Source organism: Lygodium microphyllum, chromosome 2, assembly GCF_053477565.2.
Source record: "Lygodium microphyllum isolate KBCC chromosome 2, Lygodium_microphyllum_v1.1.10, whole genome shotgun sequence".
In the NCBI taxonomy this organism is placed as follows: Eukaryota; Viridiplantae; Streptophyta; class Polypodiopsida; order Schizaeales; family Lygodiaceae; genus Lygodium; species Lygodium microphyllum.
In genome coordinates, this window is record NC_141136.1 from 156,013,074 (window position 1) to 156,037,704 (window position 24,631).

General features: G+C 40.9%; 1 protein-coding gene across 1 annotated transcript in view; it reads right to left on the reverse strand.

Annotated features, from left to right (window-relative positions):
• Nucleotides 1-13,480: 13,480 nt before the first annotated feature.
• The window catches only part of ACD1 (Pheophorbide a oxygenase family protein with Rieske 2Fe-2S domain-containing protein), a 63,270-nt gene continuing 52,119 nt past the window's right edge, over nucleotides 13,481-24,631 (reverse strand). Inside the window, exons 6-7 of the mRNA XM_087700154.1 lie at nucleotides 13,929-14,204; nucleotides 13,481-13,834 (exon numbers count right to left, since the gene is read on the reverse strand). Of these exons, the coding sequence (XP_087556280.1) occupies nucleotides 13,580-13,834; nucleotides 13,929-14,204 (531 nt within the window). The 3' untranslated portion in view covers nucleotides 13,481-13,579. The remainder of the gene's footprint in view (nucleotides 13,835-13,928; nucleotides 14,205-24,631) is intronic.

A 24,631-nucleotide genomic window follows, 5' to 3' on the forward strand; every position in this document is an offset into this window, starting at 1 on the left:
GGAGGTAAAGTTGCAAATTCAAGTAGGGAGAAAAATACAAAGAACACTCTAAAGAATACCCCTCATAAGGAGGCTCAAGATTTAGGTGGTGAGCAAACAATAAGAAGGAATCCAAGGAAGACCACAAAGGAGACCCCTGCATCATAGAGTCAAACATCCCTAAGAAAGACCTCGAGGAGGCACCAAGCACCTAGCATCCCTAAGAAAGGCCCCAAGGAGGCACCAAGCACACAGAGGAAAAGTGTGAGAAATCTCTTAGAAGGACCCCCAGAAAGACTCCAACATAGGAGCTTTGAGAAAATTTGTAGGAAAATTATATAGTCTTTAGAAAATGTATACAAAATTTTATATTGCCCTAATCCAAACCATTGAACCATATCCATGTTTTATATCTATGGTTGTAGACAATCCTAAGGAGGTCTATGTCAAAAAAGTGCATTTGAAGCTCCAAAGTACACTTATGGATCAGTATTTATGTGGCCTTCAAAATTCCAAAGTGAATCAAGAGGTGAATCATAGACTATAGCATATTATCTTGCTTTCTACCTTCTATGAAATGCACTTAAAACAAGAATCTTATATATGAAGTGTAGGTTTGTGCACTTCTTCTACTTCTCCACCGAGTCGATATGCCCACACTTTGTAAGGTCCTTCAAAGATATAATTCATGGTGGAACTATACTCTCATATGCTCTTCTTCAAAATTAATGAACTAGGCAAATCTACCAACATATCCTTGTAAGATATATAACATTAATTCATTGATTCAAGAGAGAATATATACATAGATGAATTGCAAACTTATAATAGTGATTATTTGGTTGTCCCCTAAGGTTACTCCAATTTCCATGTGATCCTTTACAAAGGAGATGTAGTAGCAATCATTAGTGTCAAGAGATGTGAACTACAAACTTGTAGTAGCAATCACTTGAGCTTCCCTTCAACATTATGCCGATTTCCATGCGATCTTTTACACAGGAGATCACCTTACAACCCCTACAATCCAATTTTGAAGAGTGCCACTAATTATTAGAAGATCATAGATGAAAATTCAATCACATCCTTGGCCTTGGCTGAGATGGAACCCAAAAGACTTCCAAATTAACATTCAACAATCTATGCCCATGGGATTTGTCCATTGTGATGTACCCAAAAAATTGAGACAAATCTAGCTCGTTTGGGGCTTCCCAAGAAGACCTTTATTATTATTACTATCCATAAGCATGAACATTGCATCTTTTCACGTTTAAAAATATCCATATGCAAGTAGTGTCAACATTGAAAGATAGCCGTACTTGTGTTAATGTTTGCAATATAAAGCTACTTATCCCCTTCCACATACTCCACTTCTCATCATTCATATTCTAAAACCTTCGTAAGTTTCACTTCTCACCATTCATCTTCTAGAATCACCCTCCACTTCTCACCATTCATCTTCTAGAATCACCCTCCACTTCTCACCATTCATCTTCTTCCACCTTTCATCATTCATTTTCAAGAACGTAAGTTCGAATTTCACTTCTCATCATTCATCTTGCAAGGGTTAGCTACTTTTTCCCTCTCTCGTAACATAGTTCTTTGGAGATTAGCTCTACAACACCTCCCTATCGACGGCTCTCTTTCTTACATCACCCTCGACTCAAAAGTATTATCCAAATGAGATATTTGCTATCACAAGGCCAAGCCCTTACACCTATGCTTTCATTGAACATATCCATTTATTTCCACTTTCTTCAATCGATAGCTCCAAGAAGACTAGCATGCTAGTGGGGGAAGGTACTCTAAAACCCCGCCCGCCCGCCCGCCCAAGTAGAAAACTTAGAAGAACACCCATTCTCTAAAAAAACATGAGGTATCTCTTTCCTTCATTGGGAAGAAGAACCTTTGCATTTGCCCTTTTAGGCTGAAAGGCGGTGTACTTTCCTGTTGGAAAACGGGGCTGGGCGTTTTCTCTGGAAAACCATTGTTCTCTAAAATTCGGAAGCCGATCCGGTTTTCACTTCCAATTTGGCAGCTAATTAGAGCGCTGGTGATCCAGTAGGTTTGTGCAGAAGGATGCGCTACCGATGGATCAGATCTGTTATTAGAAACCCTCAGAGCTACTCCTTCCCTCTCTCTCTCTTAACATGGCCCTGCAACGACTCCCTGATCTTGCTTGCATCTGACAGTATTGCAGACGATGCATGGGACCTTCACGTATGTATATTGGCTGGCTCCTGCTACCTTTAGAGCCTCTGGCTGGTAGTTGGGGAAAACCTCCTATTGATGAGGATGGGTTGATTATTTACAGGCCTAAAAAGGTTAGTGATAAGAGGTGAAGGTAAAGTTATTGTGCATTGTTCTTAGTAAAATGGTTTCTCATTAAATTGAAGTGCGCATAGCCCTTCCACTAGATTTTCTCTTCTCAGGACAATTATACTATCGTTGGATACTTGAAGTTTGAAGAGTCTTCGAACCTTTCCTTCATGTGCAATGATCAATCCATTTCCTTTGAACTCATGAAGAAAACATCCTTTAGAATTGAGTATTCCTTCCATAGTTTGATCCACTATTTGTCCATTGAAAGATTTTACCATGGTTGATTAATAGTTTATAACTTGCTCTATTAGTTTCCCTAATGGTTCTTTTTATCTAACTTTTCATCTACTATGGCTCAAGTTTTGCTTCAATAGATACAAACACCTATTTGCACTACAATTGCTTTGTTCATCTTAGAGAAGTAAAGCTAACGTTTAGATCTACAACAAATCACAAGCCTTGAAAACCATTCAGTATGTGGCTACTACCACATCTTCTATTTAATTGTGGCTTTGAAGATAAACTTTATTGATTGATTATGATCTAGCTAATATCATACTTTCAGGTCGTGTTATAGGGGACACTGTCTATAGTTGTGGACTTCCTATTCAGTAGTAATCGACACACTACATGGAGAGCGCTAGCATTTACTATCATGTATGTAGTCTCTAATTTTCAAGCTTCAAACTTAGCCTCAATAAGTGCCACATGCAATTAAATCACCTTATGATTTGTAGTTTTGCTTCCATAATTGCCATGTTTTGTTCTATTGCATATTATTTATTCTCTTTCATGTGTTGGGAGTATCAATGAAAGTGACAACTTAAGTTTCCATACATGAGACTTGGTACACCAACAATTTGGGGCTTTATAAACCTATTAATAATCATCTATCCAATCACTAAATAAACCAAATATTAATAATTGACGGATGATTTTACAAGTAACACTTTGTAGTGACAAATGGGGTCATAAAAAGTTGAGCTCCATTGTGATTAAAGTCGCACCATGTTTAACCTAGATTGGAACTTCAAAGGCAATGAAGATTCAATACACTCAATAACTTAAAAATATCTTCCCAACATATTGCGCATGCTCTTTCATAAATGTTGATCTTTCATATGCTTAAAGAGTTACAACATTTAACACAATATGCTTAAAGTTCCACAACCTCTAAAAGACAAAAGAAGCTTTTGATACATTCCATGTAGAAGTAAAAGGCACAAGATTCACTATATTCTCCATGTCTACAACATCTATTGGTTCTTTGTGGGCTCCATTAATCTCCCCCTCTAGATATAACAACACAAGGTACAATTCACCATATTGTGCAATTTGAATAGAGCAGTTGCATGTAACACTAGCAAGTGGAAAGAGTTCTTGGTTTTCATGGGCCTTTGTCTCTCTTTTGGATTGTGATACATTCACGATTATGCATGCTCTAATGTACAATCCTCTTTGTAATGCATTATTTTTCTCTTATGAAATGTACCTTTGTAAACCATCTAAAGCAATTTCGCTATTGCATTCTTACTTTTGCCTTATATGGTCAATTGCTATGATAGTAAAATCTCATTTTGTTCATTGTTTTAAGCGACAATTTAGTTGATGGCATCTTGATATGTACCAAAAGAAAGAAAGAATCTACATAAATTATAGATCTTTTGCTCCTATTGCTTGGGGCCTTTGTAAAATTAGAGGGCAAGGTCATCCTAGGATAATTCCATTAGTAAAGGATGTTCAACAAGAACCAATGAAGTCCCGACAATTTTTCATTTTAGTGTATTGGATATTGCACAATAACTAGATCTCAGAAGTAACAATAGCCTTTCACCTATGGGTACTTCCATGGACAACTCAAAAGGCTGATCAATTAGGCTACATTTGCAAAGAACACCGTAGTAAACTTGAAGATGAGTAAGCTCTAGATGAAAAAGCAATAATGGTTTCTACTAGACTTGCATGCTTCCTCTAATTCTCAATATCACTCAAACATATCAAACTGATTTTTACATGCAAATTGCAAAATTTGCGTTAACTCATTTGGGGTTTGTCAAAGATGTAGAAAAAGACCCCTCCAACAATATCATGTACCACACCCAATAATGAAGATATGAAAATTGATCTCCAAAACTACTAAAGCTTTTAATATGTATAAGCTAGAATTCTACTGATTTAAGGTATAATTCCAATTTGCATTAGTAGCAAGCTAATTGAAAAAGTGGTAGCACCTTTGTATGGGTAAGTGACAAGTAAAAATAGTGAGTATTGTGACTTACAACTTCTAATGCAATAGATAACAAGTGGCTTAGTTTCATTGTGTGAAAGTTTTCATGCAAAGTGAATTTGCAACCATTAGCCTCAAAGACCTTTGAAGAAACGATAATTGACAAAAAGCATCTACAAAGTATTGTGGAAAGTAGTAAGGTGGTGAGCTTGTAATTTCATTTGTGAGTTCAAGGAAAATCAACTTGGCCAAGTGTCTGTGAAAATGATGATGAAACTATTGTATGAACAGGTAATACTTGTAAAATAACTTTGATCTTCAACTAAGAAATGAATTACCTCTTTTGTTCGTAGAAGAACAATTTACCTTAGCCAATGATGAAACAACGATGGTGGGGGTTTGGAAAATACATTAAAGATGCACCAAGGTCTACAGATCTCAGTAGTGAGGATGGTGCATCAATTGCTGCTCCAAGAGAGTCCAACAAACAATTTTGTTGGTACTTAAGACTCACAACAAACTCTACATAAAACTGATCCCAATGATACACTGCAGTTGATAAGAAGGGTGAAGAAACAAAAGCTCTCTGCAAGTATTTAGGGTTTTCAACTCATTTATTTTGAGGTAGCCATCTTCAATGCAACCCATTTTAGTTGTGTTAATTCTACAAGAGAGGAAAGCAAGGAAGTAAGTGAGGTTCATGAAGCAGTCACGCAACATCACGTGTCAAAAAAGATGCATCTACTTGTAGATCAGAAAAACACTTGTCGTCCTAGTTATTATCTTGTACTCTTACTGGACTACCTATGGTTTTTCTCTCTTGCAAGCCATTGTGCTATACTATCCCTGTCACGCCCTCACCTTTTGGATGGACGTTCTCTGGCCAGAATTAGAGATAGAATTCTTCATAATATATCCATAGCCTTTAAAGAAGCTAATGCCAATGTCTCATCTCTAAGAGAGAACATGGAGTGGTTTTTGAAGGACTAATAAACACGAATGCATGTAAAGCCTACTTCCTAGCCCCTAATTCCACAAGTAATTAAAAAATCAGATTGAAAACTAGAATTCAAGCGCCTCTTGTAGAAGACATTGCCAACACAGCTGCAAAAGCTATACCATTGAGACTAACAATGTAAGAGAAATCACCTGAGGTTTCTGCCTTGCCAGAGTGTATGATGCCTATTTATGGTCAGAATCACCTGAATGAATTCATGTTTGCTCCATCACGATGTAATGTCAACTTTGCAGCAAGAGAAAAATGAAAGGTGAGAAGGATCGAAGCTTGCACTCTAGAGCTATGGCAGGAGAGCAAGAGCAAGAAAGAGAGAGACAAGAAATGGGAACTCCAACAGTCACAATGTGTGACCGAGCCTTCCTTTATTTAAACTGTCACTAAAAGAATAAAGAATAAAGTGACGGTGATGGGCGCCCGCCACCTACAGTGTGCAGTGGCGATGACTGTCAGTGTAGTAATACACGAGCGACTAGGCGGAGGAGCCTTTATCCCCAAGAACCTCCCACTTAAAGGCGAATCTGTCCTAGTGAGGAGTGAAAAAAAAAGAAAATACAACATGTACACATATACAATAGGATGAGGAAAGACGTCATCTCATCCCACGCCCATCAACCTCCCGAGGAAGGCAAAGCGCTCTGTAGAGAGGCTTTTCGTGAGCGGATCGGCAGGATTCTAGTCAGTCTAGATCTTGACAAGGTCAACAGACTTGTCCTCAATGATCCCATGTGTGAAGTGATACCTCACCTCAATGTGTTTTGTCTTCGCATGGAAGGCCGGATTCTTGGCTAATTGAATAGCACTCATAGAATCCGAATGCAGTGTAGGGATAGCATCAATACCAAGGTCAGCAACCAAACGACCCAACCAAATGGCCTCCTTGCAAGCCTCAGTGGCTGTAACATACTTGGTCTCTGTAGTAGAAAGGACCGTGCATTTCTGCACCCTGTACATCCAAGAAATAGCATCACCAGCATAGGTGAATACATAGCCGGAAGTGGACTTCCTGCTATCTGCATGTTTTGCATAATCAGAGTCAGTGTACCCCACGACTCCTGTATCCTGGCTGCCATAGCATATGCACATATCTGTAGTGCCCTTCATGTACCTCATGATACCCTTCACGGCATCCCAATGCTTATTGTCAGGTATAGCCATATAGCGTGCCACAATACCAACTGCAAAGGCAATATCTGCACGAGTGGCGATCATGGCATACATAAGAATGCCCACTATGGATGCATAGGGAATCTTGGCCATCTCGGCCCTTTGCTCATCTGTTTGCGGACAATCAGCCTGTGATATCTTCACATAAGAAGGCAATGGACAACCAATGGGCTTTACATCCTGCATGCGGAAGCGCTTAAGGACTTTATGAATGTACTCCCTCTGTGACAAGTAGAGGAGTCCCTGATGCCTGTCGCGTCTGATGCGCATACCAAGTATGTGAGCGGCATGTCCCAGATTTTTCATCTCAAAGCTCTTCTTGAGCTGAGCCTTAAGAGTATCTAGCTCATCATGAGCTTTTCATGCTATCAGCATATCATCCACATAGAGTATCAAAATCAATAAAGAACCATCACGGGCTTTCTTCGTGTAAAGACACGGATCCATAGCACTCCTGTTATAGCCCTGTGACTGTATAAAGGCATCAAACTTATGATACCACTCCGTAGGTACTTGCTTCAAGCCATAAAGACTTTTCTTCAATTTGCACACCAAGTGCTCCCTGCCAGGTTTTGCAAAGCTCTTAGACTACTCCATATAAATCTCATCATGCAAGTCTCTATGTAAGAAAGCCGACTTGACATCCATCTAGCATAAATCCAAGTCAAGCTGAGCAACCAAAGCCAAGACTAAGCGCAGGGTGGCTATCTTAACCACATGAGAAAATACCTCATCAAAGTCCACACCACGCTCCTGCTTAAAACCCTTTGCTACCAGTCTAGCCTTGTATGCCGGCTTGGGGTATCCAAGGGTACTTTTCAGCTTGTACACCCACTTGCAAGACAAAGCCTTCTTACCCTCAGGCAAGGAAACCAAATCCCAAGTCTCATTCTTATGCAAGGAGTCTATCTCGGACTGCATAGCTCTCTCCCAGGAGTGACTGTCACCCCTGTGCATAGCCTCATCATAAGTGAAAGGCTCTCCTGCATCTGTAACCAATACATAATGCATCGAGGGCTGAAATCTATCAGGTGGACGTCTGTCTCTAGTAGACCATCTCACGGCAAGCTCTGTTGCCTGCCCAACTGCTTGTCCAACACCCTAATCATGAGCATCTGCTACAACTGTAGGCTGTCCAACTGGCTATGCAGGAGCTATCGACTCCTCCTGAAATATGACCCTGCGGATCTCAACAACTCTCTCAGGCTGCCTATGTATCTTGTCTTCATGGAAGACTACATCATGACTGCGGATGACTTTTCGGGCCTGCGGATCCCAGAGATGGTAACCCATCTCGCCTGCATCTCCATAACCAAGGAAAATGCATTTGACACTCTTAGGATCCAACTTACTCTCTTGTCCCTGGGTATATGGCAAAATGCCTCATATCCAAAGACACAGAGATGCGCATAAGAGGAAGGTTTTCTAGTCCATACCTCCTCTGCAACCTGGAAATCCAAACCACTAGAGGATGATTTGTTTATGACATGCACAACTGTACTAACTGCCTCAGCCCAAAAGCTCTGTGGTAGGCCTACATAGCTAAGCATATTGCGTACACGCTCCTAGATGATTTTATTCATCAGCTCAGCCAAATCATTCTGGGGGGTGTAGGGGGTGATCAACTGACGCTTAATACCCCTCTTAATCACATAACTGCTCAAAAGCACATGAGAAATATTCACCCCCATTATCTGTTCTTAGCCATTTTAGCCTATACCCAAACTAGTTCTCAACCAATGCAAGCCATCTCTGAAACACAGCCAAGACATCGCATTTCAGCTTAATGGAATAAACCCAAACTTTCCGTGAAAAATTATCTATAAACGTAACAAAATACGTTGTACCACCCATAGACTGAAAAGGCATGGGCCCATAGACATCCGAATGTACCAATGCCAAGGGCTCACTCATGTGTGGCCTACCAGACTTCTTATGCGTAGACATAGTCTGCCTACCATAAAGACAATGCTCACATGAATCAAAACATGCATAATCAAGGGGCAGTAAGTATTGCAAACCAGCAAACATTTTCATTCCCTTCAAAGACATATGGCCCAAACGGGCATGTCAAAGAGATACATGTGGAATAGAACCCACAGACAAAACATGATCAAGAGAAGAAGCGGATACAATCAAGGGATAGGCTGTCAGCCTTGGCACCTCTCGTAATCACGTCTGCTATGAGTGATTTTTCATGCAGTCTCCAAAAGATACATGATAACCTGCGTCATCAAGCTGTCCAGCTGACATAAGACTGTGTGTCAAAGCAGGTATATGACGTACATCATGCATAACAAAACTGCTGTCAAAAGGAAACTGTAGCCTAACATCACCAATGCCCATAATATCAAGAGAACTGTCATCACCCAAGTGCACAGAACGCGAAACAGTACTGTATGAATGAAACCACTCTCGACAAGGTGTCACATGAAAGGACGCACCTGAGTCTAAAGGCCAACACTGTGCATACATAGAGTATATCTCTGTCATCTACGAAACACTAAAAGAAGCTGCAAGGATATAATCATCATCAATATCCTCAGACTCCATAACATTGATCTCTTCAATTTTAACACTGGACTTTGAAGGCACTATGCTGCGATTAGAAGACTTATCCTGCACTTTGTCTTTCCCCTTACCTTTGCGCCTTTCATTGCACAGTTTATGGCATTGTGGCCTAATATGGCCCTTTTTCTCACAATGGTGACAAGTAACATCTGCATTCCTTCCACGGGATTTGCTACGTGACTTCCCACGAGACTTGGACTGAGATTTTTGAGAAACCCCTCCACGGCCACTACCACTGTCATACTTTCCATATCCATCATTCCTGCCTCTATCTGTCATAGCATGCGACACATAAGAGGCATCCAAATTCTTACAGCTAACCTCTTCCTGCAGAAGAGCACTCAACATCAGATAATTTTAAGGTAGCAATAGAGGCACATAATGCAGTGCGGAATACATCCCATGACTCATTAAGAGTACCAAGTAAAAAAAAAGGAGTTACATCCTCTGCAAAAGTGATGTCCTGCAAAGTCAAGTTCTTGAGTATACCATGGAACTGGCTCAAGTGAGCAGACATAGTCACATTCTCATTCATGCGCAGATCCATAAGCTGCTTCAATCAATACATCCGACTTACTGGACTTTTTTTGTCATAGAGATTCTTAATTTTATCCCACAACTGCCATGCACTCTGTTCTTCCTCAAATACATTGTAATGAACATGTTCTGTGAGAGATAATACAATAGTGGACTTGCATAACTCATCAAGCTCAAGCCATTTCTCATCTAGCATAGTTGCAGGCGGATGCCCGCTCAACCTCAATGGTTTGATCTGCGATTTTTACACCAATACCTACCAAATCTGGCTCTTCCAATAAGAGTAAATCGTACCATCAAGCTTAGTAATGTTGAAAATAGCACGATCAGTAGACGAACTCGCCATAATGCAGACTAGAAGACTGCAGACAGTTCAAAATTGCTTGCTGTTTACTGCAGAAAATGACAAAAAAATCACCAAAATCGAGAGAGTGATGAGAAAAGTGTAACCAAAGCTGCTGACCACCAAGTACTAGTAAAAGTACATCATTACAGAATATTTCAACATGAAAAATCCATATCAGTCCGGAGTTATATGGTTGCTGTAATAAATCATAGCAGGGTACTGTGAGAGTCAATTTCTGACCAAATCACTACACCAAGTCAATAAATGACAACCAAGACATGACCAGCCATTAACGGGCATAAATCAGCACCAAACAGTCATCAAGACCCTGAGCAAACACGCAAACATGTCACCAAAGCATCCATCAGTGAGTAGGCATACCCCCTAGACAATAGGACAAAGTATACATAACACTGGCAAGACCTGATACCAGTAGATGTATGCTCACAAGAGTACAAAGCCCAAGCTCAGGTCAAAAGCAACTCCAAGATATCAGTGCATGAACCATGCAACATGTAAGTGTAAGAGATCTCAAAGTCTCAAGTATTTGCAAAATGCTCAAATAGCATAAACCTCCTGCTCAATGTTGGTCAAGCATACAAGATGCTCCCACTGGCACAAAAGGCGAATAAACAAGCTCAACAGCTCAAGCAAACCAAGTTAAAGTACCAAAGACAAGTAACCAAGACAATGCCTCAATAGCATCCAAGGTCGTAATGGAAAAAGCCAAGTCGTAACGAAAAAATCCAAGTCAATGTCTAACTACTCAAGGGAATACTCAAATGAATGCCGAGACGAGCTCAAACAACTGCCATCCACAGCCAAAGCATAAAGCATTCATCAAGACATCATAACCCGTACTAGATAGCCTAGGCATAAACCATGTTATAGATGAAATGCCAACTACAAAGAAGTGACAGTCAAACCCAAATCGAGCTCTAATCTCAGCTCAAAAGCATTCCGGAGCATAAAGACGTGTGACATAGTCCAAATACATCATGACATCATACCGAGTAGTCGGGAGCACCCTGTGACTAATAGACATAACCCAACTGTAGCATAAATAGCTTCAGCCCTGAAGTTTCCAGCAACATATAACCTCTGTAAATTGAGCAAATCAGTGCTCAATCCAAGCTCAAATCCATAGGCAAACCATAGGCATACATTCCCGTATGTATAGGCACCAACTGGACATAATCGGACATCAAATGCCAAGATTTGTAAGCATAAAATTGAAATAATAGGTGACTGCCCTGTTTTGGACAGATCTGGGATTGTTCTAAACAGTCAATGGCTGAGCTAAATCAGCTCCAAATGTCTCACATAAGAGGCATAACATCCACAAGTGATCCGATATCAATCGACATCAGTAGAAGCATCACATAAACCGTAGGCATACAAATACATGTTGTCTCAAACTTGAAATCTGTTGCAGAATATTGTGTCATTAGAATTTGGCAAATCCGACACCACCATCGCGTGCGGAGCATGCCAAAACCTCAACTTAGACTCTTACCTTGCCTAAATCGGGTTCTGAATGCCCGAGATATGACAAAAAGAGTGATTTTTGGGCCAGATTTTAAAACAGGCGCAAAAAAAACGTGAGCTAGCTAGGGGAGTCTGTTGTCCCACGTGTCAACAATGGGGCCCAAAGTGTGCACAAATGGGGCTAAAGAAGGCCTACACCAAGCATCAGCAAGCCTTGATAGGCTAGAAGCAAGATCCAGGTGAAAGAAGCTCCAAGAGGTGTGAGCTATGGCTGCCCACAACCTGTGAAAACCCTGTTTACCTAGACCTATGGACTGAGATAAATCTCTGAAATAATGAAGTAATACCTCAATGTCAATGCCCCGGAAAGAAGCTCGAGAAGCCGGGGAGTAACGAAAGCTCAAGAGAATGAGCTATGGCTAGCCGAAAGGAGACCCAATGCGAGTGGGGAGTCGATGGGAAGCTGAGAATGCCACGAGTCAAGCTCAAGAGTCGGGAAGCCGTGCTCTGATACCAGTTGAAAGGTGAGAAGGATCAAAGCTTGCACTCGAGAGCTATGGCGGGAGAGCAAGAGCAAGAAAGAGAGAGACAAGAAATGGAAACTCCAACAGTCACAATGTGTGACCGGGCCTTCCTTTATTCAAACTGTCACTAAAAGAATAAGGAATAAAGTGACGGTGACGAGCGCTTGCCACCTGCAATGTGCAGTGGCGGTGACTATCAGTGTAGTAATACACCAGCGACTAGACGGAGGCGTCTTTACCCCCAACAAAGAATTGATGCAATTATCTCATGAAAGTAGCCCAAGCTGCTCAAGTTTAATGTTGGTTAACCAACAAAGCTATGTAGAGACCCTTCACTATCTTCGAGAAGGATCAAACTCTAGCTGCTCATTTTCATCCCTAGCAATTATGAAACAACAGAGAAGTGTTGTACTTCAGCTATAGCTTAGGTGATTGAAGAACCAACCTTGCTAAGAGACTTACTGCCTATTTCTATAGTGCTTCCCACTGAAACTATCATGAATATGCACTATTCTAGTAGGAATGGCTCTAGCAATGTTGGATCTTTGTACAACTAGGAGACCATTTCACAACCATTGTGGTGGATCACATGAATATTGAAAAGTTGTTACCTTTATAAATACACCTGATATGATTCAGGCTAGAGCAACAACCACATCCTTTATGCAAACACTGTTTCGTGAAACTCTTACCACCCAAGCAATGCCTAATATTGATCAGATGAACTTATTGGCAGAGGAGGAAGCTCTAGCACTTCTCCTCTTCTAGTTAGTCTGTCCACTTTGAGTGGAGTAATAGTTTCAATTGTTCAAACTCCTTTAGCAAATCCCGTTTTTACTATGGTGCAACCCATTGCAATCCGAGCAGGGACGCCGGACTTGCTAGCCATATATATGCTTATCTTTACACATTGGAGTTAATTTGGAAGTTGCCAGCCTAGTTAAGTGAAAATATCCTCTCTTTTAATCATAGCAAACTCTGCAACTAAAACAGCATGCAGCTGCCTAACATCATGTGGTAGAGGCATTTTTGCCTGAATAGAAATATATACAGCTCCCATGGCTTATTTTTAAAATGACCTTGACATCTGCAAGAGTAAATTGTGGTAACAATATTTCCATTCTCTGTGATAAGAGCCGGATCAACCTTTCCTCCATATTCCTGTTACAACAATTCATTGAGCTACTCCACAAGCCACTGAGTCAAATCTACATGCCAAAGGTGCAAATTCACAACCAACCTAACAGGAGGTGCCAAAGTCTCTAATGACATTATCAATTATACAACAGATTATTTACAAGCACAGGGGGTGTCAAGTGTCTCTAATGATGTTATCAATTATACAACAGATTATGTACAAGCACAGGGGGTGTCAAGTTACAAGCATGTGGACTGTACAGTGAAATCTAGTCAATCTTTGCATGAACATAATCAACAAACACAAAGTTCTTCTCTAAATCTTTCAGACTAAATGCCAATGCTGCACTAACTACTGCTGCTATTGCCAACAGAATTTGAATGTTCAAATCAGCTGGTATCCCTGCTGTAGCTGCTAGCAATACAGTCATGCCAGCCAGTACTTTCTGCAGAATCTTAAAGGTTTCATATGCATTTTTGCAAGAAGAGCACTTCAATGTATGCTGCTCGTACCGATCAAGCATCTGTGATAAGTACACAACACCACGTCACCAACATGAGATAGAAGACCACACTGTGAACATGCAAAGCTATGTAAAGCAAATTCACTACAAACACCTGTTTCCTGGACAAGACCGTAGATGGCAGCGGCCCATTTGTGCTACCAGGAGCCCAATCAGGTTGCCCATTACCATAGTGGCGCAGCCAGTTTCGAAAAGCAAGGACAAAACGGTCTGCCTGAGTAGGCGTAAAGGTAATCTTTGTGTATTGCTTGTTTATTTCTGCAGCATCATTGCTGCTCGCATATAATAACTTCTCCTGTCCTTGAAGCACAATCATATCTCCATCATACACCTTGTTTGATGTCCAATGCTCATGCCACCGCGGAACAACCTACCAAAAGATCGGAATCATAGCTATCAATCACATCTAAGATAACATAACTTTGAGCTTCACTAAATACAACACTCCAAATTCCTAGTCAATAAGCCAATGAGATGCAGCAGTGTTAAAATCACCACAAAGATAAATGTCAAACTACCACTCAAAGGGATAGACGCCATCCAGTATGTAAAGTCAGCAGGATTATTGGACACAAAAGATGTAGGCATGGCAATAGATGGTAAGAGTAGTGTAAAGAGACACACACTTGTGGACAGGCTTGAATACGTCACCTACTAATCTATAGTATTTTTCTGGGATATGATTAATGTAAAATCTGACACTATTTCCTAGTTCATCTTGATTCACCAAAACAGTTGGTGTATAAGAAGTCAGGCCATGGCCAATAGCATTACCCCATTGAATACAAACCAATGAGCTGTGAGCCAGCACCCTTGGACTAGCCCTAGCTAACTCAGAAGGTGAAAGCTGCAGCCACCATTCTCCACATCCTCAGACCTTGATTAAGATCACCTTTTAAAGGCAAGACCTGTCTTGAGACCTGGAGACCTACTTGGACATTTGCCAACTTTAGGCTTGGTTGTTGGAGGTGCTGAAAGTAACCAATGCAAATTACTCGGGCTTTGCATGGTCTTAACAAAAGCTCTAGTGCTCTGCACAAGAAGACTGCATTACTATTTCTTGCTCATGGTCTTAGAGGCAAAGTAATCATCTGAGCTCAAACTTGTGTGCATTTTTTATCTTGAGTTCACAACTTTCTTGAGACCAGTATGAGAATTAATGGTGGTATTTCCATAAGAAGCTATATGATAGATTCTTCAATACCACCCTTTACAAGTAGGCCATATCTTTATTAAGTTGTTGATTTTTTAGTGGCATTGACCAAGTTAAGTCAGTTTAGCCATCCTAGTAAACTGCATAAGGGCTCTTGAAATACCTAAACGGTGCTGCTGAATATGGCATCAGCTATATGGTTGAATTGGTAAGTTGGTGGGTTGGACACATTCGAATTTGGTTGGTGAACTACACAACTACCCATTCTCTTATAAGTAATGCTTCTGTCTTTGTTTTAACTTTTGACCTTTCTGTTGGGAGGTGCAAGTAAGATATATTTCAGGGCCTCCTATAACTGGCTTCATATGCTTTCTAAAGCACCTAATACTATACAAATTCTATTCACGTACATGTTACAGCAGAACTTGTTGTCAGCTTATTATATGCTATCGATCATGTTTTGATGAGTCTTATTAGAAGTTTCAACTAGGTTAAGGAAACATGTTGGCCATATAGAATATTATCACAATGTTTTTGTGCACTTGCAAGAGCTCTCTCTCCCCCCCCCCCCCCCCCCAAAACCCAAAACAAAAAGATTGAGCTAAATTACCATTAGCTTTCACTAAACAGCCCCAAAACACAAGTTAATTAGTGAATTTTAACCATTCTTTTAAACCAGGAGTGGTTCGAGAGAGTTTAAGTGTCCCACATGTAAACCCTCATTTGGGAAACCCCAAACTTTCTATAAAGACAGCCTACCTTCCCATTCAGTTAATCTCGTTTTTGCAGGTTTTGGGTGATCTAGTTTCACTGCCCACACCCCGTTCATGGAGGACATCTCAGCCAAAGCTGTTAGATATTGTCTTCATCCATCCAGCACCTTTTTCCAGCCTCCCCATGCAAGTTTTCACCCCTATCAGCTGTCGCCAGTTGTCACCTCCTTCCCAAAAGGCTGCGTTCAGCTTGGCAACCTGTTTCTAGGCTGCATTTGCTGCCTTTCCACCCTATGTTCGCCTATTGGCTGCGTTTGGCCCAATCTGCAGCCATCTGACACTTTTCTATCATCTGATTGCTAGGTTTGGTCCATCCACGCCCAAGCTGTCGCCATCATCAAAACCCTATGTTTTGCAGTTTTCTCTCTCCTCTGCCTATCTATCATCACTATTCCAGCATCCATACTGCTGCGTTTACTATTGCCTGAAATCTTCAAGGGCTGCCTTGCTCAGTTTTGGGATCTGCCAAAGTACGACACTCTCTACAGCTCATTACCTCTGCCTCGATCCTTGAGACATGAGAGTTCACGGTACAATATTCATTCACCACATGAGCATTGTATTATTCAGATTCATTCATTTCAAACTCTTCACTATGTTCATTGTCTTTGAGTTACCCTGACCCTAACTATGTTCTGTTCAAATTGTGCTTTGTCGTATGATTGTATTTGTGTTTTTACATTAGGGTATTTCCTTACATGGTAACAAAGCTAGGATCTCTTCGAAGAAACCTTAGTGTTTGACCCAAAAGCCCTTTAGAGAATAGGTTGAGCTAGGCACCATTCGTCTAGAGTTTGTAGCGTCCAGTGACAATTTTGCAAATATTTTGACCAAAGCAGTCAACAGGTTGGTTCTACAGTACCTTCTGTCATGGATTAGCTTGGGTACACCCTCCTTTACTTCTTTAGCTTGATGAGGAGAGGGTGCTTCCCTCTTGCTTTTCCTTCCAGTTTGAGAGGAGCCAATTTCCTTATCTTGATAGTGATAGTGATAATGCTTATAGTTTTTCACTCTTAGATGCTATTTACTTTGTATTGTACATTGTGGACATTTATAACTTTATCCGCACAGTCAAGATTACATGATTGTAAAAGGATGCTTGGGCAAGTGAACAATTCCACTATGAGGGCATTGTCCAAGTGGCACCCTTGCTTCACCAACTTTTGACATGGCTGGAGAGACAACGGACTACCAGGAGTCCAAAGACCCTACAAGATTTCAAAACCTGAATATAACCTCATTCTCATGTATTGGGCTCAACAACAAATTGAAGATAAATTTGAGTTTTCTCCTTTAGATTCGGTGTACCAATCTAATGATTTTGCAAGAAGAACGGAAGCTCCACAAAGGACTAGCCATCCTCACGTGGAAACGGGCATGGAATACAAACCCTTCATCTCTCTACCACTTTCATGTCCACCTCTACATTCCATCTATGCCAATTTCATCTCCACCTTCATTTACTCCTATGTTAGGTATGCAAAACTACACTTCCCCATCTTTTGAGTTTACTTCCTCATGAAGAAGTTCCGAGAGACTGTGAAAACGTTGATGAGTACAAAATATTAATTCAACCACCTAAGCGTTCTCTCCCTTCTTTTCCTTCCACTTTTCCTTCTCAAGGTCATTTTGAAGTAGCTGAACCATCTTCATTATCATTCAATGCATTTAATGGATAAAAGGAACCAAAATCATTTCCAACAATTGCATCAACTAATCCATTTAATCTTCCACCCATCCCTTCCTCTACTTCCACTGCACCTTTCTTTCCATCTCCATTAAGCCTTACATGTCATCACACATTACACTGAGGGTCCTTCACCCTTAGACACAACCTTTAGGATCTCATCTTTTCCTCGACTAGGTGGTATACCCATGACGGCGGCTCATCCTCCCATCCACACATTTTTGGAATTTTCATGGCCTTGGAATGCCACTCAACCATTATCGAGTGTGGATCACTTGGTTCCACGGTTTGCCACCATGGCATTGCCTAGTGGGCCTTCTAGTCATTTTTCTATGCTTTAGATGACATTTGGAAAGGGCTCACATATCCCAGTGCCTCCACCTTCACCGAGACCCTATAAAAACATCCATGTTCTAGTGCCTCTACATCAATCGGCACCCATTGGACACTTTCATTCTATTTTTGTCTACCCACCTCCTCTTTCTCCTATTTATCCCCCTCCACCACCATCTCCTTATCCATCTTATCCCACCTATCAAACACCTCATGGTCCTTCTTTCTCATCAGCCAAACATGCCTTTACTAAAACAAGACTCGTTTTAACGGGTCGAACTTCACTACTTGGTCTAATTTGATGAGACATGTTTTAGACTCCCAAAACCTATGGTATTCTATACGGGTTGGAAACCCAATATGATTCCGCACTTGCTCCATACGAGGTCGTCTACTCATGGAAGGCTAGGAATGCCTCTACTATTGTTGAGTTGATGCAAGGCTTATTGTCTGAATTTCATTCTTAGCTTTAGCATTTAGATTTAGCGCCTTAGCATAGGGCACAATTGACTGACCGCTATATAGCTCAAGATAGGACGCATCACATCAATCTTGACCATGAGCTTCAAAACTTTAAAATCACTAACTAGGATGACTTGGAAGTCAAGTTCACTGAGTCTCGATACCCTCACCAAGTTCTCTATCTCGGGGGCTTCTAAGTCCTCATACAATTAGGGCACATTGTTCCTTACCAAGCCGCCACGGAAATACTTCCATTTTGTGCAGCAGGTGATCTCATAGCCCACCATGCCCACATTCTATGAATTTGAGTGTCAACTACTATGTTACGTTCGGCTTTTTAATCAATTTCATAGTATGACCTTCACAAAAGGAGCTCTCCTTGTCTTCTTAGAAGAGGCAGCAAGGGAAGGGTAAGAAAAATCAAAACTCAAATCAGAATCAAAAGTAAAATCAAACTCAAAGCCATGCTAGTAAGACCCAAGGGAACACCTAGTCTTCCCTTAAATCCGAGTGACAGAATCTATCCAAAAAGAATAGGTATTGTCAACATTGTCAAATTATTGCCCACTTTGACGATGAGTGTCATTCAAACATAGCAAGCACAACACCAAAATCTAAGACTCTGACCCCCGGCTCCTTAGTTAGCCAACCCCCAATAGGGGAGACAAGGTGGTGGCAACCCCCAATGGAAGGATTGACAAGGCCAAACCCATAAGCCACTGGTCAGCCACCATCACATTCTACATCGTTCTCAATGCCAGAGGGCATGTCAAATTGCTCTGTAGAGGCCCACATCATCTCTATAGAGACATTTGAGGATACGAGTCTTGTTCACATCTACAAGTTGCCTCCCAATGATGTGATTGTAGAGGCCCACTTGTCACAGCCGAGTACTTCAGCTACTTAGATTTTGGATAGTGAAGCTACTTATCATATGACCCCCCATCTTGGGCATTTTCATCTCCACAATCCTTGTAGCCAAGATAGTCTGTGTTGGGAACAACTCCTTAGTCAAGATTCAAGCTCACGGTTACGCTAGTTTTGCTATTGACCCAGGGCCAGATCTCACTATGTTGGATTATGTATACTATGTCACCCTGCTTGGAGTGAACTTGCTATTTTTTTAGCAACTTTGTTGATTGGGGCGAGCACTCTTCTTTTCAGTGAACACAATTGAGGTCCTAACACTTAGGCTAGTTTAGTAATTGCTCGCGATGCGAACAACATAGTAACCTGCATCGCATGACCTAGTTTCTTTCTGAGCCGACAACTAAGGGCTCTAAGTTCCACCACTTCCAAGCTTTAGCTACTACATGGGAGCATATGGACACAGAGCATCTATGGCATTTTCACTTAGAACATCTTGGATACAGCTCTCTTTATCAGTTGTTGCCTTGACAGATGGTTGAGAGCCTTCCCTAGCTGAAGCTATCTCAAAATATCAATAAAGCATGTCAACTCGAGAAATAACAACATAACCCATTCCCTCGACAATCCCCACATAGAGTTGAGGCACCTCTTATTGATTCATATTGTTCTTTGTGGGCCGATATCCATTGCCACCTTGAATGGTGCATTGTACTTCTTTTTTATTGTGGATGATCATTCTAAATACATATGGATATACTTCTCAGGCGTAAGTCCGATGCAACTTGGGCTGGTTCATAATCAAATGGTTGTCATGTATATATGGCGTGTTTACCTCCCACGAGTTCTGTGAGTTTCTACAGGAGCACAATATCTCTCACCAAGTTACCTCTACCAACTTCTCCTCTCACAATGGAGTCATAGAGTGTAAGAACTAGACCATCATGAACATGGCATGGTTTATATTGTTGCAGCAAAGCTCCCTAAGCGCCTTTCGGTCGAGGCTGTTAACACTTTGGTGTAGATCCTTGATCAATGTCCGCGACTGCGAGGTTGCCCCTTAGAGGACTCCATATAGGGCAATTTTTTGGCAATTGGCATATCATTTTCCACTTTAAAGTCTTTGGGAGTCATGCATACACACACCCCTGATGATAGAAAGGCTCACTCCCCGAGTTGATCTCCTGATTTTTGTAGGTTACTTCTTTGAAGCAAAGGCCTATCGTTTGTTCGATCCTTAGACAAATAAGATGATTGTTAGAAGAGATGTAGATTTTTATGAGAGGGCTATTGTGCAATCTTCTACACACGATTCTGCATCATTTCCTCAAATTATTCTATTAGAGATGGTGCCTCCTAAGCCGAATCTACTGTCCGCTCCTAATCTTCTGGTAGATTCTTCAGCTCCCAAAACCCCTCCACAAGACCCATTACCTCATTGGTACCAATAGATCATATGGCATTCAAGGATCCTTCCACCAAATTTCACTCCAAAGGAACCTAGAAGATTTACCCCCATCTTGCATCTCGAGCTTCATTTGTGTCATTGTTTATAGCTAATTACAAAGCACATTCTAAGCTAGATAGTTGGCATGAGGCTTTTTAGCATCCCAATGGCAAGGGGCCATGAAGGAGGAGCTAGATAGTATTGACAGAAATGAGACTTGGACCTTGGCGGATCGTCAAAGTCATAAGAATGTCATTGGGACGAAGTGGACCTTTACAACCAAGCTAAAAGATTATGGGACTTTAGACAAATATAAGGCTCACCTTGTAGTGTAAGGATTTCAATAGAAATAAGACATTGACAATGAAGAAATTTTTGCTCCTATTGTGCGGTTGACATCATTGAGTTTGTTGGTTGCGCTAGCCGCTCACCATGATTGGCCAATCTACTAGATGGATATCAAAAGTGTCTTTTTGAACAGTTATCTAGAGGAGGAAATCTATGTGGAGCAACGCCCAAGTTTTCTTCTATTAACTCGAAAAGGTCGTTCGCTTCGGAAATCTCTTTATGTATTGAAGCAAACACCCTAGCCTTGGTTCCAAAAAATGGATGAGTTTCTTTGAATTCACGGATACTATTCTACTTGTTATGACCTGAACTTATATATCATATCATTTAAGAGGGGATCAACTATATCCTGTTGTATATAGACAACTTACTTATCATTGGTTCAGATTCTCCTGCCATAGTAAAAAGTAAGGCCAAGCTTTGTGCTATATTTGAGATGACAGACTTCAATTTATTGTCTTACTTCTTAGGGATGGAGGTGATTCGATCTCGAGGATGTATTTTTGTGTCACCGCATGCATACACTCTTCATTTGGTGGATCAATATTGCTAGGATCAAACACGGCTTGTGGCTGAACCTCTCAATCCAATTGTCCACTTATCTAAGCCTACCCTAGGGCAGCCCTTCGACCAGCAGACCTATAGATTTGTAGTAGAAAAATCCCTATGGTTGATTCATACTAGGCCATAGTTTATGTTTGGAAGGGTAACTAATTCTAATTAGGCAGATTCTGACACCCGACGTTCCCATGGCAGCTACATTTTTACCTTGGGTATGACTCCCATTTCTTACCAGCTATAAGCAAGAGACAATGTCGGCTTCCATTGCTGAGGCAAAGTATAGGACTATCTTTGATGATACCAAGAAGTCCATCTACCTGAGAAGCTTCCTAGCAGCGCTACAGTTTCTATGTGTTGCATTGACTATCCTCTACTACAACAACCAGAGTGGGATTGCACAAGCTAGTACCCCATTATCGTGTTGAGGTACATTTTCCCTTTCCTAGAGAGCATGTTGTAGCTAGGATCAATTCGCCTAGAGTTTGTGCATTCATCGGATAATTTTACAAACATATTGACCAAGGCAGTCAATCGGCCGATGCTTTAGTATTTACTATCCAGGATTGGATTGGGTGCTTCCTCCTCTACTTCTTCACATTGACGAGAAGAGAGCGCTTCCCTCCAACTCTTCTTTCTAGTTTGAGAGGGAGCAGCTTTCTTCTCTTGATGGTGACAAGGTGTTCTTTACAGTTATTTGATTCAGACATTATGTATATTGTACTTTGTGTCTTCAACCGCATCATCAAGATGACCATGATTGTAAAAGAGTGCTTAGGCAAGTGAACAATTCACCTGCAAGGGCACTGTCTAAGTAGTACCATTGCATAGCATTTTGCATGAGCTTGATTCCTTTGATAACTCCAATGCAATGGCATTCTGTTCTTATTAACATGCATCCGTGCGCCTTTATCCCTTTCCAATCTTTGGAGTGGTTGGCTCTAAATCCACCATATTCGTGGCATTGTACATGGCAATCTCCAAGCCAGTCTCCCTTGCTTGCTTAGCTTTTGTTAAATAGCCCCAAAACTCAAGTTGATTAATGAATTTTGACCATTCTTTTAAACCGGAAGCTGTTCGAGAAAGTTTCAATGTCCCACATGTAAACCCTGATTTGGAGGTCCCAAACTTTCTATGAATAGAGAGCCTGCCCTCCTATTCAATCTATCGCTTCACTATCCACAACCCATTCATAGAGGACATCTCAACCAACACTACCTGACATTGTCTTCATCGATCGGATATCTCTTTCTAACCTCCCTGTGTAGGTTTTCACCCCTATCCGCTCTGCTGTTAGTTGTCATATCCTTCCCGAAAGGATGCATTCAACTAGTTAAGTTAACTCTATTTCTAGTTGCTCTAGAACTACATTAATAAGTTGTGTTACCACTTCTGGAGTTAGTTCGAGAGTTAAATTAACTCTAGTTGAGTTAGGGATAGGTCTAAGTAACTTAGGACCTATTGTACTTTCATTCTATCATTCTAGCACTTGCATCTTTTGAGTGTGGAACTGCTGCCCACTCATGCTCATTGTCTTGTGTTCACACACACACACACACACACACACACACTCTCTCTCTCTCTCTCTCTCTCCATTTCCAACATTTAGTATCAAAGCTAGACAAGTGAGTTCTGTCTCTCCAACGCTCAACCACTGCCACCCACATGGACTCCACTCAATCGACAAAGGAACAAGAGTTGCTATTTTGGAGGGAGGAGCTGCTATTTTGGAAGAGAGGCTGCTGTTTTGGACAAGGTGCTACTGCTATTTCCAGCTTGCACGTAGTCTCACACGTAGTCTTGCGCACAACTCTGCATACACAACCTCTCTAAGCCCTCTTCATAATATTCTATTGTGCCCATCATTTCCTCAGCCTTGCACTTGCCATTTTTCTAGCCCTGCCCATCATTTTCTGCAGATCTGAGAAAAAACGCAGAAAACCTACTTTTCCAAATTTGGGGGTTTTCGAAAATTTCTGCAATTTCTTATCCGTCTTGCTTATCTCATACGTAATTTCGGAGAAAATTTCAATTTCTCACACTCTATGCCAAGAAATATGGGGATTTTCAGCCAACTTTCCTAATTTTTAAATTTCTCAAAATTTCTTCAAGGAAAGTTGGGGCTTTTACCTGATTCGAGTTCCCATGCGTAAATTTCCACTAAAATTGCCAAATTGCGCAATTTCTTGGACAGACATTGGTACAAGAAATTTGGGGCTTTTCAATTTTTTCGCTTTGATATACATCACAAGGTGGATTCCAGCTGTTGGTTACTGTTGGCACGCATCCCAATGTGACATTTGTGTAGAAATTCAAACTATAAGGTACAAATTTCTTCAATTTCTTTGAAATTTTGCGAAGAAATTTGGGGCTTTTGCTTGACACACACTCCAAGGCAAGAAATAAGTGGTACAATGGCATTTAATTGCTGCTACAATCAGATGGAGGAGAAATTTTTGAGAAAATTCAATAAATTTTGCTAAGAATCAGCATTGAGTTACTGTGATTTGTACTTTTAAGGGCATGCATTTTGAGGCAGTTATGGTACAACAGTCTATAGCAGTGTATTGCTTGCTATTTCGTGGCTGAGTGCTGATTTGGGTAAATTGTGCACACTTTGGCATTTGTGTGACAATTTGGTACTTGTTTATTAATCGTGTGGGGAATTTTAGGACTCTTGAGTACACATCATACTTCAGCACTAAAGTATTTGGCTGCACACTTTTATCCATTACTGACAACATGGCATGTCAGGGAAATAATGATCAGAGTAGCATTCTTGGTGTCCTCACTTGAGAGAACAAACTTGATGGCACGAACTACCCGTTGTAGAGTATTATTATCCACAACCTTCTTGTTGTGAAGGACTTGTGGGACTATGTCACATGTAATTTATTGTGACCAAGAGGTATTGCACCTCAAAAACCTCAACGTCATCTTCTCCAACACCCGCAAGGACCCATAATATCTCATACTTAACTTCAAGTACAATCTCTCCCTTCCTTTTATATTTTTCAGCCTTGCCTTTTCAGAGCGCAATAATACATAATCACCCTCTGTAAACTGCAAAGCATCTCTATGGAGATCAATTGTCCTCTTTTGCTTATCTTGCGATCTCTAAAGTGCATATTTTATCTTTGCATAGGCTACATCCAAGTTTTCCACATAA